Source organism: Martes martes, assembly GCF_963455335.1.
Source record: "Martes martes genome assembly, chromosome: 1".
NCBI classification, from domain to species: Eukaryota; Metazoa; Chordata; class Mammalia; order Carnivora; family Mustelidae; genus Martes; species Martes martes.
The window spans coordinates 12,519,427-12,532,805 of NC_137888.1; the positions used below are offsets into that span (position 1 = coordinate 12,519,427).

At 54.7% G+C, this 13,379-nt stretch overlaps 1 protein-coding gene across 1 annotated transcript in view; it reads right to left on the bottom strand.

Annotated features, from left to right (window-relative positions):
* Positions 1–1,042: 1,042 nt before the first annotated feature.
* The window catches only part of HUNK (hormonally up-regulated Neu-associated kinase), a gene marked incomplete at its 5' end in the record, with an annotated part of 99,139 nt that continues 86,802 nt past the window's right edge, over positions 1,043–13,379 (bottom strand). The window contains 3 exons of the mRNA XM_080817474.1: positions 1,043–3,096; positions 5,902–6,082; positions 9,820–9,867. Coding sequence (XP_080673600.1) covers positions 2,438–3,096; positions 5,902–6,082; positions 9,820–9,867 — 888 coding nt within the window. The 3' untranslated portion in view covers positions 1,043–2,437. The remainder of the gene's footprint in view (positions 3,097–5,901; positions 6,083–9,819; positions 9,868–13,379) is intronic.

The window sequence follows — 13,379 nt, forward strand, 5'->3', positions numbered from 1 at the left end:
GACAACACACTCTGTACTTAACCAAAGGGACAGTCAAGTTTCCCATATAAATATAATAAAATAATAAAGAATTTAACATTTCTCCTTTCACTCGGTTTCATAGATTTGTCAGGTGCTCACATACAAAAAATACAGTTGGCTCCCCCCTTTTCTCACTCCCCCCTCACCTCTCACTGGGTTCTGGAATAAACCTGAGTTCACAGTTCAAGCTACCAATGGTGACACGGTCAGTTAGTTGCATGACCATCCGTGGCTGCTCCTGGATTGAGGAACAGAACACGTCCCAATGAGCTAAGAGCGATACAGAAAAACACTATGTTCTAAAGGCAAGTACAATACGAGGACGAGACACGGAGGGCAAGAAGTCCACAAGGCACAGGGACGGGGCCTACAAACCTGCAGAGCGGGACACTTGCAAAAATGGTTCCTTCGCTGATCAAAAACCAGACACTTCACATCCAGTGGAGAGGGGTCTTTTTCAGATGCTTTTCTTCTCTCTGCTTAAAAAGCTCCATTTTCAATGGAAAGTTCTGGAACCCGGTCTGGAGCCACAGAGAGGGATAACATCAACACCCAGGAACCCGACTCCTTCATAGCAAGCCCTAGAGCCGGGAGGACCCCATCAAGGGGGGAGGCAGCGGCTCCAGGGTCTTGTCAAGATCAGCCGAGACTGGGCCTATCCCAGCGGCTTCCAGGGTCAGCCAAATATCTGCTCTTTCCTGCCTCAGTCAGAATCGTGTAGAGCAGAAGGAGGTCACGACGGCTAAACAAGAAAAGATGAAGCAGCGCCCCACAGCTCCCTGGCCCGGGCTGGCTGCCAGTGGGAATGAAGGCGGGCTACATACTTCTCCAGGCCCATGTCCTGTTTCAGACTCAGAGGGCTGAGTGGACTAGCGTTGGGGTGACCACACCTGTGGGTTCTGCTCATGCCTGCACGAGCCAAGAGCTGAAGACCCCGAGCCACGGTGTGACCTGTCTCCTGAGCTAACCTCGATCCGCCCCGTGCTGGTTCTTCTTCTTCTTCTTTTTTTTTTTTTTTTTTCCAATTTTGCTCACCTCCCCCACCAAGCGCCAGGGCCCAGGCTGCACGTGAAGGCGGCCCCAGCAGGCTCCTGCGAGACACGGTCAGACAACACGGAGATCCACAAAGCCATGCAGGGATGACACAGACACGGAACCGGAGACGCATCTTTGGTTCAAGCCTTGGCAAAAGGTGTGAACATGGGACGCAGACTCAAAGCACGTTTGAGGAATGCTGCTCTCCTCAGAAAACACGTGGAACTGCTTTTCTGACCACGATTCCCGCCGCGGGAGGCGGCTCACAGCTTACAAAGAACTCGTCCGGCTGAAACCACACTTGGTCTCTTGGCGGCCCCAAAACGGCACCGAGCAGAGGTAATGAATGGTGCTTTCCAAATGCATCCACATTGAATCTTAACGTCTTCTCTCTTTCTCAATACCCAGCTGTAACTAGGTCCCATGCCTTCCAGAAGGTTAGGCTGTGTTGGTAAGGTGGGAAGAACACAGGGCCCACCGCGATCATGCCCTCCTGCAGGCCATGATGGGGAGGGCCACCGGCCGCTGAAAGCCTCACGTGGGAGAGCACCAAGGCCCTCCACGTGTATCATCTCGTGAAAACATGAGTTTGGTAGGCTCGCTTCTCATGTCCCCACCCAGGTTTTTTAAATCCTGTTACTTTGATTTGACATCCCCTAAGGAAAAATCATCTTTGGAAAAGATAAGTCGACGCTTAGCAAGTTTCAACCAAAAAAGATGGCAAATGTGTGTCCCCTTTGGCCTTTGCCTTTTGTTGGGGTGCCACTGTCTGGCTCCGTCTTTGCCCGGCTGCCCCTTCCCACGCAGAGAGGGTGGCACCGCTGGCCGAGGCTGCGGCCCACTTTCTTCGGAGGTGTCCGAGGCCTGGCCGTGGAGTCAGCAGCTCCCCGGGCCCTGCGGGGACTCACCTCTACGAGAGGAAGGGGACCCGCTCTGGGACACTGCCAGTCCCCACGTGACGGGCTCTCTGCTGAGAAGTCACAGTCCAGAGAGGCGCCCCCAGAGTACAGCGTGAGCATAGAGCCCATAACAGGCTGGGATAGGGGTAGCCCAGAGGCTGATGGCCACAGTGGCCCGGCAGGGGGAGGCGGGCAGAGGGCTGGTGGGCGGGCGGGCAGAAGCAGGACACAGAGACTGCACCTCTAGCCAGACCTCCGAGTGAATTCCGGCATCTCTTGGGTCCCTGTGCAAGGACGGGCTGTGCAGGCTTTGGGTCTGTGGGTGTCAGCCATTCACAGTCGGGAGACGGCACGGCAGGGGGAGAGGAGAGACCCTGGAGGAGGCTCCCATGTGGCCTTCCAGTCGTCACACCCTGATGCGCGTGGGGAGCGCTCTTCCTTTGCTTTCCTCACAATTACCCAGAATCGCACTCCGGCCCAGGTCAGCACTGGCCCTTGACCCCATCGGGCATGTCGAAGGAGAGGCTCACGGGGGCCATGGGCTGCAGCGGGGGCATGCTGGCCTCCAGGGGCCTGTCTGAGGAGGGCTGCAAGCTTTGCTGGCGTTTCCGCAACATCTGTCCGATGCCCATCATGGGGAACCTGCCCCGGCTTTTCACGCAGTTTGGGCTCCCCAGGGGCTGCGTGGGGCCACTGCTGGGAGCTGGAGATGGGGAACACACGCCCTCTTCCTTTGGGGGGCTGTTCTTTTCTTCGTGAGCAAAGGAGACCAGGGTGGGATGCAAAGGAGTCTGCAGGGGGGACAGGCTTCCGGGCAGGAGGGCCGGGGAGAGCGTCCGCTCACCGGGACTCCCACGGGCCAAGCCCCCAGGCGAGCCGAGAATCCTATAGTGATGAGACGGGGACAGTGGCTCCGTGTGGTCCTCGCGATCCACGGACTCGAAGGAGCGTACCATATCCAGCACCAAGGGGTCCTCCTTGGGGGGCAGGCCAGGGACCCCAGGGCCCTGCTGAGGGGGCTCTGGTCTCTTGACAATTCTGGGGGTCCTGGGAGGTGGGACGGGGATGAACTCCATGGAAGAAGAAGCCACACAATTGGAGTCTGAGGTTTTGCGGAAAATATTGCGGCAGCCGAAGGAATCTGCACCCAAGAAACCAAAGGACAAAGGAGAGAAAGCAAAGGACATCGTGAAGAGAGTTGCGTCAACCGTGCGAACGGCCCTCCCCGGCCTGCTGTGGCCTCCTGACTGAGCCAGACCCTTCCCGGGGAGACCAGAAGGAACCAAGAAGCAAAGGGCTCTGGCGTCCGGCGCTCCCCACAGGGAACCAGATGTTCTTCCTAGGACAGAGGGGACAGCAGGCCGGGGACAGGCAGCCTCCCGCATCCCGATCTGCCCACGGCACCACTTTAACATCTGCTCTCCTTTCAGTTGCTGAACTCCGGACCCTGCCAATGAGTCTTTGAAAAAAAAAAAAGGTACGTGGCTCAGCAGAACCACCGCCCCACAGCCAGAATGACACGCAGCCGGCCTGGCTTGCTGCGGACCCATGAACTTGGTCCTCAGACAACTGACCCTGGAAGGAGTGTTTCCCTCGTGACTTTGTTTTTTGTTTTTTGTTTTTTTAGTTGTGGTAAAAAAAAAAAAAAAAAAAAAAAAAAGACATAAATTTCTCATCTTAACCTTTTCTCGGTGTATAGTTCAGTAGGGTTAAGTATATCCCGTGTTGATGTGAAATAAAACTCTTAGAGGCAGAAATCTAGAACTCTCCCCGACTCAACAGGAACTCCCATTCCCGGCCCCTGGCACCCACCAGCCTGCTTTCCGTCTGTGACTCTGACTACACCAGGCGCCTCACGTAAGTGGGATCTCTGGTGCCTTCCGGGACCGGCTTGTCTCACTGAGCAGAACCTTCTCGAGGCTCACCCGTGTGGTAGCAAGTGTCCGAATTTCCTTCCTCACGATGCCCAATCGGACCGGAGCCTCACCCAGTTCTAACAGGGGTGACACACTCCTCATCTACACACCGAAGGCCACAAGTCAGTCCCCACAGTTTCCACCTCACCGCAGGCCCAGCCTGGAATCCAGGTGTGCAAACAGGGCCAGAAAGAAAGGGAACCCCCCCAAATTTGAAGCGCAGGGCAATCAGGCCAAGTTCCTGCAGAGCAAGGCTGGCCTCAGCGTCCCTTCTCTGTCGCCAGGCTTTACGGGCCCCCATCGAGCCTCAGCAGTGATTCACGAGCAGCCGAGGCCGCCGGGCATCCTCTTCGCCTCACATAAATAAATCGCAGATCCCGGAATAAATCTCCTCCTCGGGCCACCACAAATGCCTGAGGTCCACCGGTGGAGAGAAGCAAATTCTCACCAATGGCTGACGTGCCCGGTGCGCCAGCCGACATGCGAGCATCCCCTCCCCTCCCCTCCCCACAATGGCCTTGGGCTCCTAATTGGTGGCCTGGGGTCCCCCCCTCTGCCCAGTCCTGCGTCCTCCACTTCCCGGAGATGCAGCGCCCGTGAGGAAGCCTCCCACGCACGCCCTGCTCATCTCCAGCCCAGAGTCACCTGGAAGTCACCCGCACACTGCATTACCCCCCACCCACCCCCCAACAAGGGCCTGATCCCCAGCCCCCCGCCCTGTGAGCACTCTGGCTGGCTCCTCCTCATCCATCCTCATCAGGAAGCAGGCGGCTACACGGGTCAGGAGAGAAAGTTCTAGAGCCAGGCGGCCCAACAAGTTCTAGAGCCAATACCCAACGGGAAATCTGGACTCTGCTGCTCACTAGCTCCTGACTTTGCATGGTTCCCCGTGCCTGGTTCCTCTGCTCTAGAAATGAGGGTGAGAATAAGCTCACTGGGGTGAGCTAAGAGCCTGAAACAGGGTCCGCCACACAGCGCGTGCTCAGTGCAAGCGACTGCGACCTACCAGGCTCTCAGACGCCTCAGGGCGATGGAAGAAAAATGCAAAGAAACCAATGATGACTGGCCCAGGAAACTACCAGGCACAGAATCCACCTCGAGGGTGGCAAAGTTTGCCAAAGTATCAGCACTGACCTAGACTTTCTTGGGGACAAGCACGAGATAGCACCATCAAGGGCCCGAATTCGCTGCTGGTAACCAAGCCAGAGAGCAGAAGTACTAAGGGGGGATAAACAGAGCTCCGCCCAGAGAGATCCCCTGCCTTCGGCAAGCTCAAGAATGAAATTGAATCCAGTGGAACTTTCCTCCCCAGCTGAGAACCAGGTCTCTCCTAGGGGAACAGCCCCACTGCTCAGTGCTCTTTGAATCTTCCCAAAGCTTTCCTGCTCCCCCTGCTCACTTTCCACACTTCGTGCTGTCCCGGAGGAGGGAGCCTTGTATTTATCAGTTAGTTACCCGAGGGAATGAATTCGGATCCTCTAAGGGTTAGGATCTTAGCTCACAAAAAGCCAACAGAGCAGGGGTCTGAGCCCCCCACCCGCAGCCCAGAGCCCAGACTCTATCGACCAGGCTTCAGTGCCTCTACCGGGCTCTCTCTCCTGTGCACGTTCTCACAACACCATGCCCTGCACCCCGATCTCTGTTCCTATAATACTGAACACCTGTCCCTTGTTCCACAACACTGAGCACCCCTGTCTCTACTCCTGCATCCCAGTCCCCACTCCTGGAAGATTTTGCACCCTGATCTCTGCTCCCAACCACGGTACCATGCACCCCGTCTCTGTTCCCACAATACAGCACAACCCCCACCCACCCACCGCCCCGCTGTCTCAAAGCCTGGCTGCATGGGCGGCCAATACCGCACAGTCAGGACCTCGATGGTTCTCGGGTTCCCTTGGGTGTGCTCCCTGCTTTCCCACGGGCACAAGAATCGCTTGTGTCCCAGGGGCCCACACAGCCATCCATGAGGGGTACACAGCGACCACACATCTTGAAGCAAGGGGTCCAGCCCGTAGCCCGAGCTGACCCACCTTTGTCGGGGAAGCCGGCCTTGGGGGCCTTGCGGTCCTTCAGCAGCGCTTTCGTGTTCTGAATCTGCGTGATGAGAGAGGCCGAGGGCTGTTTGTGCGCGGGCGCGTTCTTGTCCGGCTTCTTGGAAAACGGCCGATGAAGAAAATCTCCTCTTTTTTCTTGTTCTTTGGGCTTTTCATCCTTCGAGTCAGAAGTAAACACACGGACTCAGACACACACAGATCTCTGAGGAGATCTGAGTCAGCCCAACCTCCCAAAACTCTGCTCTCAACTGCACGATGAACGTCGCAAGAGCCAGGGCCCCGCAGACGCTCCGGGGAAGCCCCCTTCCCTGCCACACCACCCCCGCTCCGGGCCCACAAACCAGCTTCCGTCACCCCCAGCTCCCGTCACCCCCAGCTCCCTGCATGGCACTGTTTCGAGGTGTTCTAACAAGGGCAAGGTCACCCGGAGGAAGTCAGTGGTTCCAAAACGCGATGAAGGAACGAAGGCAAAGCCCACGAGGACTTCTGGAAATCTGTTGACTTATCTAAAGCAGGGCCCTCAGATTCAGCCCACAGAGGAGACGCAACCACTCCCATCCCCATGTCTACTCGTGTGTGTTCAGTCAAGCCAAGGAGGCGGGAGCCCTGAGCCACCCTGGGCGTTTCTGACCCGTGCCCACCCTTGGTCACGCACGCCCTCCCGTGCGCGCTTAACACCGGCACTATTTAGCCATTTTTGGTTTAAGTCTTGCCTTTCCTGAACTCTACCAGGATCCCTCTGACAGGAGTGAAGTTTCCTATTTTGCGTATCTTCCACCCCACAGCCTCTGGCATAAAGCCAGACACACAGAGAAGGTTTAATAGTTATTGAAATGTTTATTTAAAAAAGCCAGTGGAAACCGAACTGAATTAAAATCGAGTTCAAGCTTCTGGGAAAGGAGTGATACGGCTCTGGAGTTCCTTCTCTGGCCCTGAAGAGTGTCTGATGTTTACCGTTTAACAGAGTCCCTGACCTCAACGCCAGGGAGGGGGAAAAAAAAAGACAGTTTTGCTTTTTTGCCTTCAGTGTTAAGAGCATTTGCAATTCAAGAGAGCTCATCCATTTTTCATGGGTGTTGTTGAAAAGCTTGTAAGGAAGGCTCTCTTGTGCTCGGAAGGCCCTTTCTGGTGAGGATTTTCAAAGCCTCTGCAGAGCAGGGTTCATTACGCCCACTCTGAAAATGGGAGGGAAGGAATTGGAAGTGGGGACACCATGCCCAGCCTGAGGGTCTCCGTGAGGGCCACGTGGCTGTCCCCAGTGTAGGGCCAAGGTGGGAAGAAAGGAGAGGCGGAGCCCAGAGAGTGGTGGTTCTCCCGTCACCACCGCAGGCCCTCTGGAAGCCTGGGGCAGGGCCAGGAGAGAGAAGGAGCGGGGCACAGGAGCCGCTGAGGGACAAGGACTAAGCTGTGGTCCCCGGGCTCCAGGTCGGCATTGGGGATGGCACAGAGAAGGCTTGTGCTCCAGGTCCCAATGCAGAATGTTACTGAGTGGAAAGAGGGGGGCTGCCTGCTCCAGCCCATCTCGGTCAAGGCCACAATTCTTTACTGTTTCACTCTCCCTGTTTCAATGAAACACCAACAACCCCTTCTCTAATGCAAAGGGGAGCAAGCTTTCACACGCCCCCGTGCCCCAAACATCAAAGGGCACATGAGAGGCTTGTCCTAAAAAGTCTGGCAAAATTTCCTCCTCTAACGCTGTTCTTTCTACTTCTGTTTTTATGAGAAAAGTCACCAGGTCCACTGCTGACACTCTGAACAGCAAAAAGGCAATCAAATGCACTTCTATGAAACACTGTAAAACAGTCTTTGGAAGGAAAGACAAGATGGGCGTTCCCTCATTTTCAGGACTGGTCTACAACGAGGAGTACAGCTTCCTTTGCGCTGCTCTGGGACCCTACTCTTTAGAGGACTGCCTGGTTTCATGGCTTCATTTTGGCTCCTCCCCAGCTCTCTTTGGCTTCTCAAAAGCTGAAAAGTCAAGATGCAAAGTTTCTGGGCGCCAGCAACACCACTCAACTAGAGTTCATTAGCAGGGAGAGGTGTAGTAGGCAGAGAGAACCCAAGGTTGGCTCTAGAAATCTCTCTGGTAACTGACAAAGGGATATTTGGCACCAAACAGAAAGCTGCTATGGGGGGGGGGGGTTAAGGAGGGGGGAAATGGAATGAGGACCCCTGCTCGGGTCACCCTGTTGAAACTAATCCCAGGATCCTACACCCTGGTGTTTCTCTCAAAGCCCCCAGGACGTGCTTCTCCAGCCCAGAAGAATGGGTGATTTCATGGTGACCAGTTTCCTGGGGGGATACCAAGAATTCAGAGTCCGGCACATCCCTGCCAGGGATAAAGTGCCCGATCGATCGGTGTGGATGGTCGACAGCCCACACGAGGGACGCGTTTGCGTGTCACCAGTCAATCTCAGCACCTTCCAAGCGCAGGTGACCAAACGCAACCGATCATCCAATTATACCTTTTCATTTGCATGCCCTATTTTCTCCACAAGAGATCTAGGGAACAGGATGCGAAACTGCTTTATGTAACAGAAACAGATCTTCAGAGGGACTCATTATGTTCCCCCTTCGACATGCCCACACCCGCTCCCGCACTCCCCTCCCAGCGATGCTGCTGCCTGCGCGGCCTCCTTGGTTTTCTTCTGATTCTCACTTGCTCCCCACACCCACACCACCCCCCCACTGCAACCGAACTCCCCAAGGCAGATCAGAGAGGGGGACCCCATGAGGACCCAGAAGCAAGCCCCGTACAAACCTCCTGGTTTTCTTTAAACCACTTTCTACCCACTGCCCGAGTGAGCGGACGTTTATAAAACCGGACACTTTGAAAATGTGGCATCATAAAGGAGGGTCTACCCAAGACTCTTCTAGTGTTGGGACTGTTTCAGAGAAGAGAGAAAGCAGCTAGTGAGTGATGGTGCACCGGGCTTCTGGAAGGAGCGGTCTGCAGGCCTGACAGCGAGTAGGAAGAGGAAAAAGCAGGTCCTCAGCCCCTGAGATCTGAGCCCCAGCACTGGTCCCTTGAGAACTGTCCCTGTGACTCCAGCCTCCTGCCTTTCAAAGAGCAGGACCCCTCCCCTTTCCTCCTCAGCTCTGCTCCTGTGGGAGTAACAGGGTGACCTTTCGCTCGGATGGCCCAGGCGCCCAGGTGTTGCTTGCTGGTTGTTTTGGGACAGCCACAGAGATCTGATTTTGCCACAGGACAAACACAACAGAGTTGAGAAAAAGAGGGCTTGGTTCATAAATTAGCTCTGGACTATTGCACAGCCCACTTCTCATGCAGGTAGAGACATAAATGCATAGCCAAGTACAGAGTTACAGCAAGACAATAAAAAATGGTCAACTAAACCTAGAAAGCACCAGTCTGATCTGAGGGGATTCTGATAAACCCACTCACAACTGGATTCTGCATTTTAATTCCAGACTGGGATGGGGGGAGGGGAGGTAGAATCCAGACAGCCCCGAGCAGAGAGATCCCTCAACCTTCAGGGTCGTATGTCATGGTTAATTTCAAGTGTCGACTTGGCTAGGCCACGGTACCCAGTGTTTGGTCAAACAGCAGTCCAGAGGTTGTTGTGAAGGTTACTTTTCAGATGCGATTAAATCAGCAGGCTTTGAGTAAAGCAGAGGACCCTCCACAATGTGGGTGGGCCTCGTGCAATCAGTTGAAGGCAGTAAGAAGAAAAAGACTGAAGTGTCCTGAGGAAAAAGGAATTCTGCTTCCAGAAGGCCTTGGGACTGAGCTGAAACATCCATTTCTCTCCTGGTATCCAAGCACCTCTCTCTCTCTCTCTCTCTCTCTCACACACACACACACACACACACACACTCCCTGTTGGTTCTCCTTGGAGAACTTCGACGAATTCATCATAACCCCCAAGTTCTTACCTGCACAGCATGAAATTCAAGGTCTCTTGTCCAGGTGTCCAGGGAGGCCTGTGAAAAGCAACATTTTCAACAATTTAGAAACTGTACCTGCTATTTATCCCCTAAACTCTATCCCCTACCACTTGCAGCTCTGACTGAGAATTATTCATTTCGATGTTTAGAGACAAGAAGCCAAACTCCTAAATCACAACGAAAGTAAGTAGCAGATGCTCTAGGTCATGCACTGAGTAGGTTTTCTAGCTAAGTTTTTAATTAAAGTCTAAGACATATAACGGAGGAGTGCTCTAAAGGCAAGGGGGTGGTTCAACCAACGCATTTTCTCCAAGAGCAAAAACACGCACGGAACGAGCACCCACATCAAGATACAGAACCCAACTGTACCCCCACCTGTGTCCTCTCCCAGTCCCCAAAGGTAACCACCACTCCGATTTCCAACAGCACGGAGTGTCTGATCTGATTCCACACTGTATTTTTACAAGTTGCATAGATTTGAAACAAGACACCAAGGGAAAGTTTTAGTATTTTCCCTTTAAACTTACTGCCCCTGTGATGGGTTGAATTGCATTCCCCCTAAGTTCACACACTGGAGTCCTCACCCCCAGGATCTCAGAATGAGAACTTCTTAGAAGACAGGGTCAGGACAGGCTGATTGTGTCCCCTTTGATGCTTGGGGGATAGGAGCGTGTGAAAGCTCATTCTCCTTCACCTTTGAGGAGGGGGCCCGTTGGGGAGTCACCTTTACAGAGATCATCCAGCCCCACTGCGATGGGACTGGGATTCTCATTAAATGGGGGAAACTGGACCCAGAGATGAACACACAGAGAAGAGCAGGTGAAGACACAGGCAGATTTCAGTGGTGCTCTAAGCCAAGGAACCCCAAAGATCCTGGTAACCCCCCGTAGCTAGGAGGCACGGGGCAGGTTCTCCCCTCACAGCCCTTGAAGGGAACCGACCTTAGGCTCGGACTTCTGGCCTCCAGAACTGAGAGACAGTGAATCCCTGCTGTTGAGCACCCTGTGTGTGATGCTTCGTGATGCTTTGTGACAGCAGCCGCCCGCATGCATGTCCGGTCCCTCTGCGACCCCGCGCACAGCGTCCTTCCCAGGCTGCCCCATGGCTCCGCGCCACAGAGGAGCCCTCCAGCCGGAGCTGATTTTACTCTGAACATGAGCGATTTTAACAAACACGGCCTCTGGTTCTCTGCGGCTTTAAGAAGTTAGTTTAAGTATGATGGCTGCCTCTCCTTGACCTCCACGGCCCTTGGTCCTTGAGGGCAGCTTTTCTTTTCTTTTTCTTTTTCTTTTTTTTTTTTTAAGAAGAGGAGTCTCTGGGGCACATGCTCGAGGCTTTCTAAGGTGAGACAGATGTCCCACTTTTACAGACATATTTGCCACCTTTTAAAGGAACAGGAGGAGGAGAAAGGTGGGGAAGTCGTCCAAGAACAGCCCTGTAATCCCACGGGGGAAATTATTTCAGCTTAATTCAGCTCCTTTGTCTCCTAGGAGAAACAGAACTGGAGCTGAGATGAATGAAGAGGCCACGCACGCTCCCAGGACACGGACATGGCCCTGAGCCACCCCCGAGCCACCCCGGTGCCAGCTAGCGAGTGACCTGAAACCCATCCCTCTCCCCGCAGCTTTTCCTGGACCAGCGGATGGTGACTGGAAGGAGGCACACGAAGGCTCCGAGGGGGCTTTATCTAGAAGCCCTGGGCCCCTTCAGCTCCTCTGAACACGCTTTCTAATGGGCCCCATTCCACGCTCTGGGCTCCAACAGAGGCGGGTGAGACAATCTCGTAACGGCCTGTAATTTAATTAGTACAAGTATGGCTGCTGTTTGGAGAAAACAAATGGCTCATAGAAAATTGAAATGCTCTTTTTCCATTAGCGTTCCTATTGAAACCCTAACCATTAAATGTTTCAACAAGTGTTTAAAACACTCACCATGTGTTTTCAGGCCAAATGAGATAATCATCCGAGAAAAATAATCTGGGTGGAAAAAAAAAAGGCCCTTTTCCCATCACAGATGCTTTCAAACAAACAATCGCAGGGGTCAGGTTCAAGGGCAACCAAGGACACGGGCACCAGCAAGGTGACTCGGAGGCCACTTAGGGCACACACATGGGGCACTGGCTATGTTGTTACTGGAGTCCCTCAAGAGTCAAATGCAGACCAAGAGGCAAGGGAGCCTCACGGTGAATTCTGAATGCTCTGCACCCCAGTTGAGGTAACAACCCTCAGAGCAAGTGACCGGATGTCCCTCCCTGCCTTAGGGCTTGGGCAGCAAAAGGGACACTCCTTGCTCTTAATGAACTCACAGTCCAGAGTGGGAGATAGACATGAGTCAAACACTCCCCGAGCAACAGAACATGCCAATAGGACAAGTTCCAGGACATGGAATGGGGTGTGACAGCCTGTAGAGAGAGGGGACCCAATGGCAAAGGCCAGAGAATGGCAGGGGTTGGAATCCGAAGACAGAAGATATCAATCAGCAAAGAGAGGTGAGGAGAACATTCTGGAAGAGGGAAACAGGGAGTGCATAGCGCTGGGAGCCAGGGGAGCACAGAAGTCTGAAAGCCCTGAGGCTCTGAGCCCACGGCAGGAAGCGGGGCTGCGTGCGTGGGTCTGGGGGACAAGCAGATGCGGCGGCCGCGTCACCGACTTTGCCTTCCAGGTGACGGAAGCCTTCGAAGGCTTGGAGCAGGGAAGTGACCCCATCTGAGTATGGATGGCTTGGCTCCGGCTGGCATGCCGAGAAGCGAGAGACAGGCATTCGTGGGAAAGAGGGTGACCAGTGAGGGCTGTGGCCAACATCCAGGCCAGAGGCAGTGGTGTCTGGATGGGGTGGGAGGGTTGAGACAGAGGGGGTGGATGGGGTTTGAGAGGTTTAGGAGTCAAGCTGGCAGAGGGGGCCAGGAAAAGCAACTCCCGTGTTTCTGCCCTATACTGAGGGTAGGCGGTCGCCTGCAGAGGGACACAGGGGTGGGGCGGTTCCAGGCACTCCGGACTGGGGACACCTTTGCTCATGCAGGAGGAGGGTTAGTACACAACCAGCCAGAGGGGTCTGAAGCTCAGGGGAGTCTGCCCCCTACACCACCTGCGCCCTCCTGCCCTCAGCCCGAAAGCTGTGCTCGGGCTAAGGGCTCAGCCCCGGAGCACAACCACCCCAAAAGCTGACCTGCACCCCTTATCGCTCTGGCACTGCAGCCTGCCTCAGAGGAAGACAGCCCAGGGTCAAGGCTAAGCCCTCCCACCGCCAGCCATCCCGGGAGTTCCTCCCAACTTCCCCACCCTCAGTCCTCCCAACCCACACGGCCTCTTCTTCTCTTCACTGCCAATGTCACCGGCAGAGAGGTCTACCCGCACTGTGTTCACTTCCCTCCCTCCCCTTCTGGAGCCCATGAAATCTCTTTCTGCCTCTGCCACTTCCACGGGCTGGTCTACTGACCCCGCCAGAGTCTAACTAACAGCTCAGCCGACACCACGGACCATTTTACACTCGGCCTCTCCCGCGGTCTCCTCCGCACCATTCCCGGCAGCGTCTCCTACACGCCCCCCGGC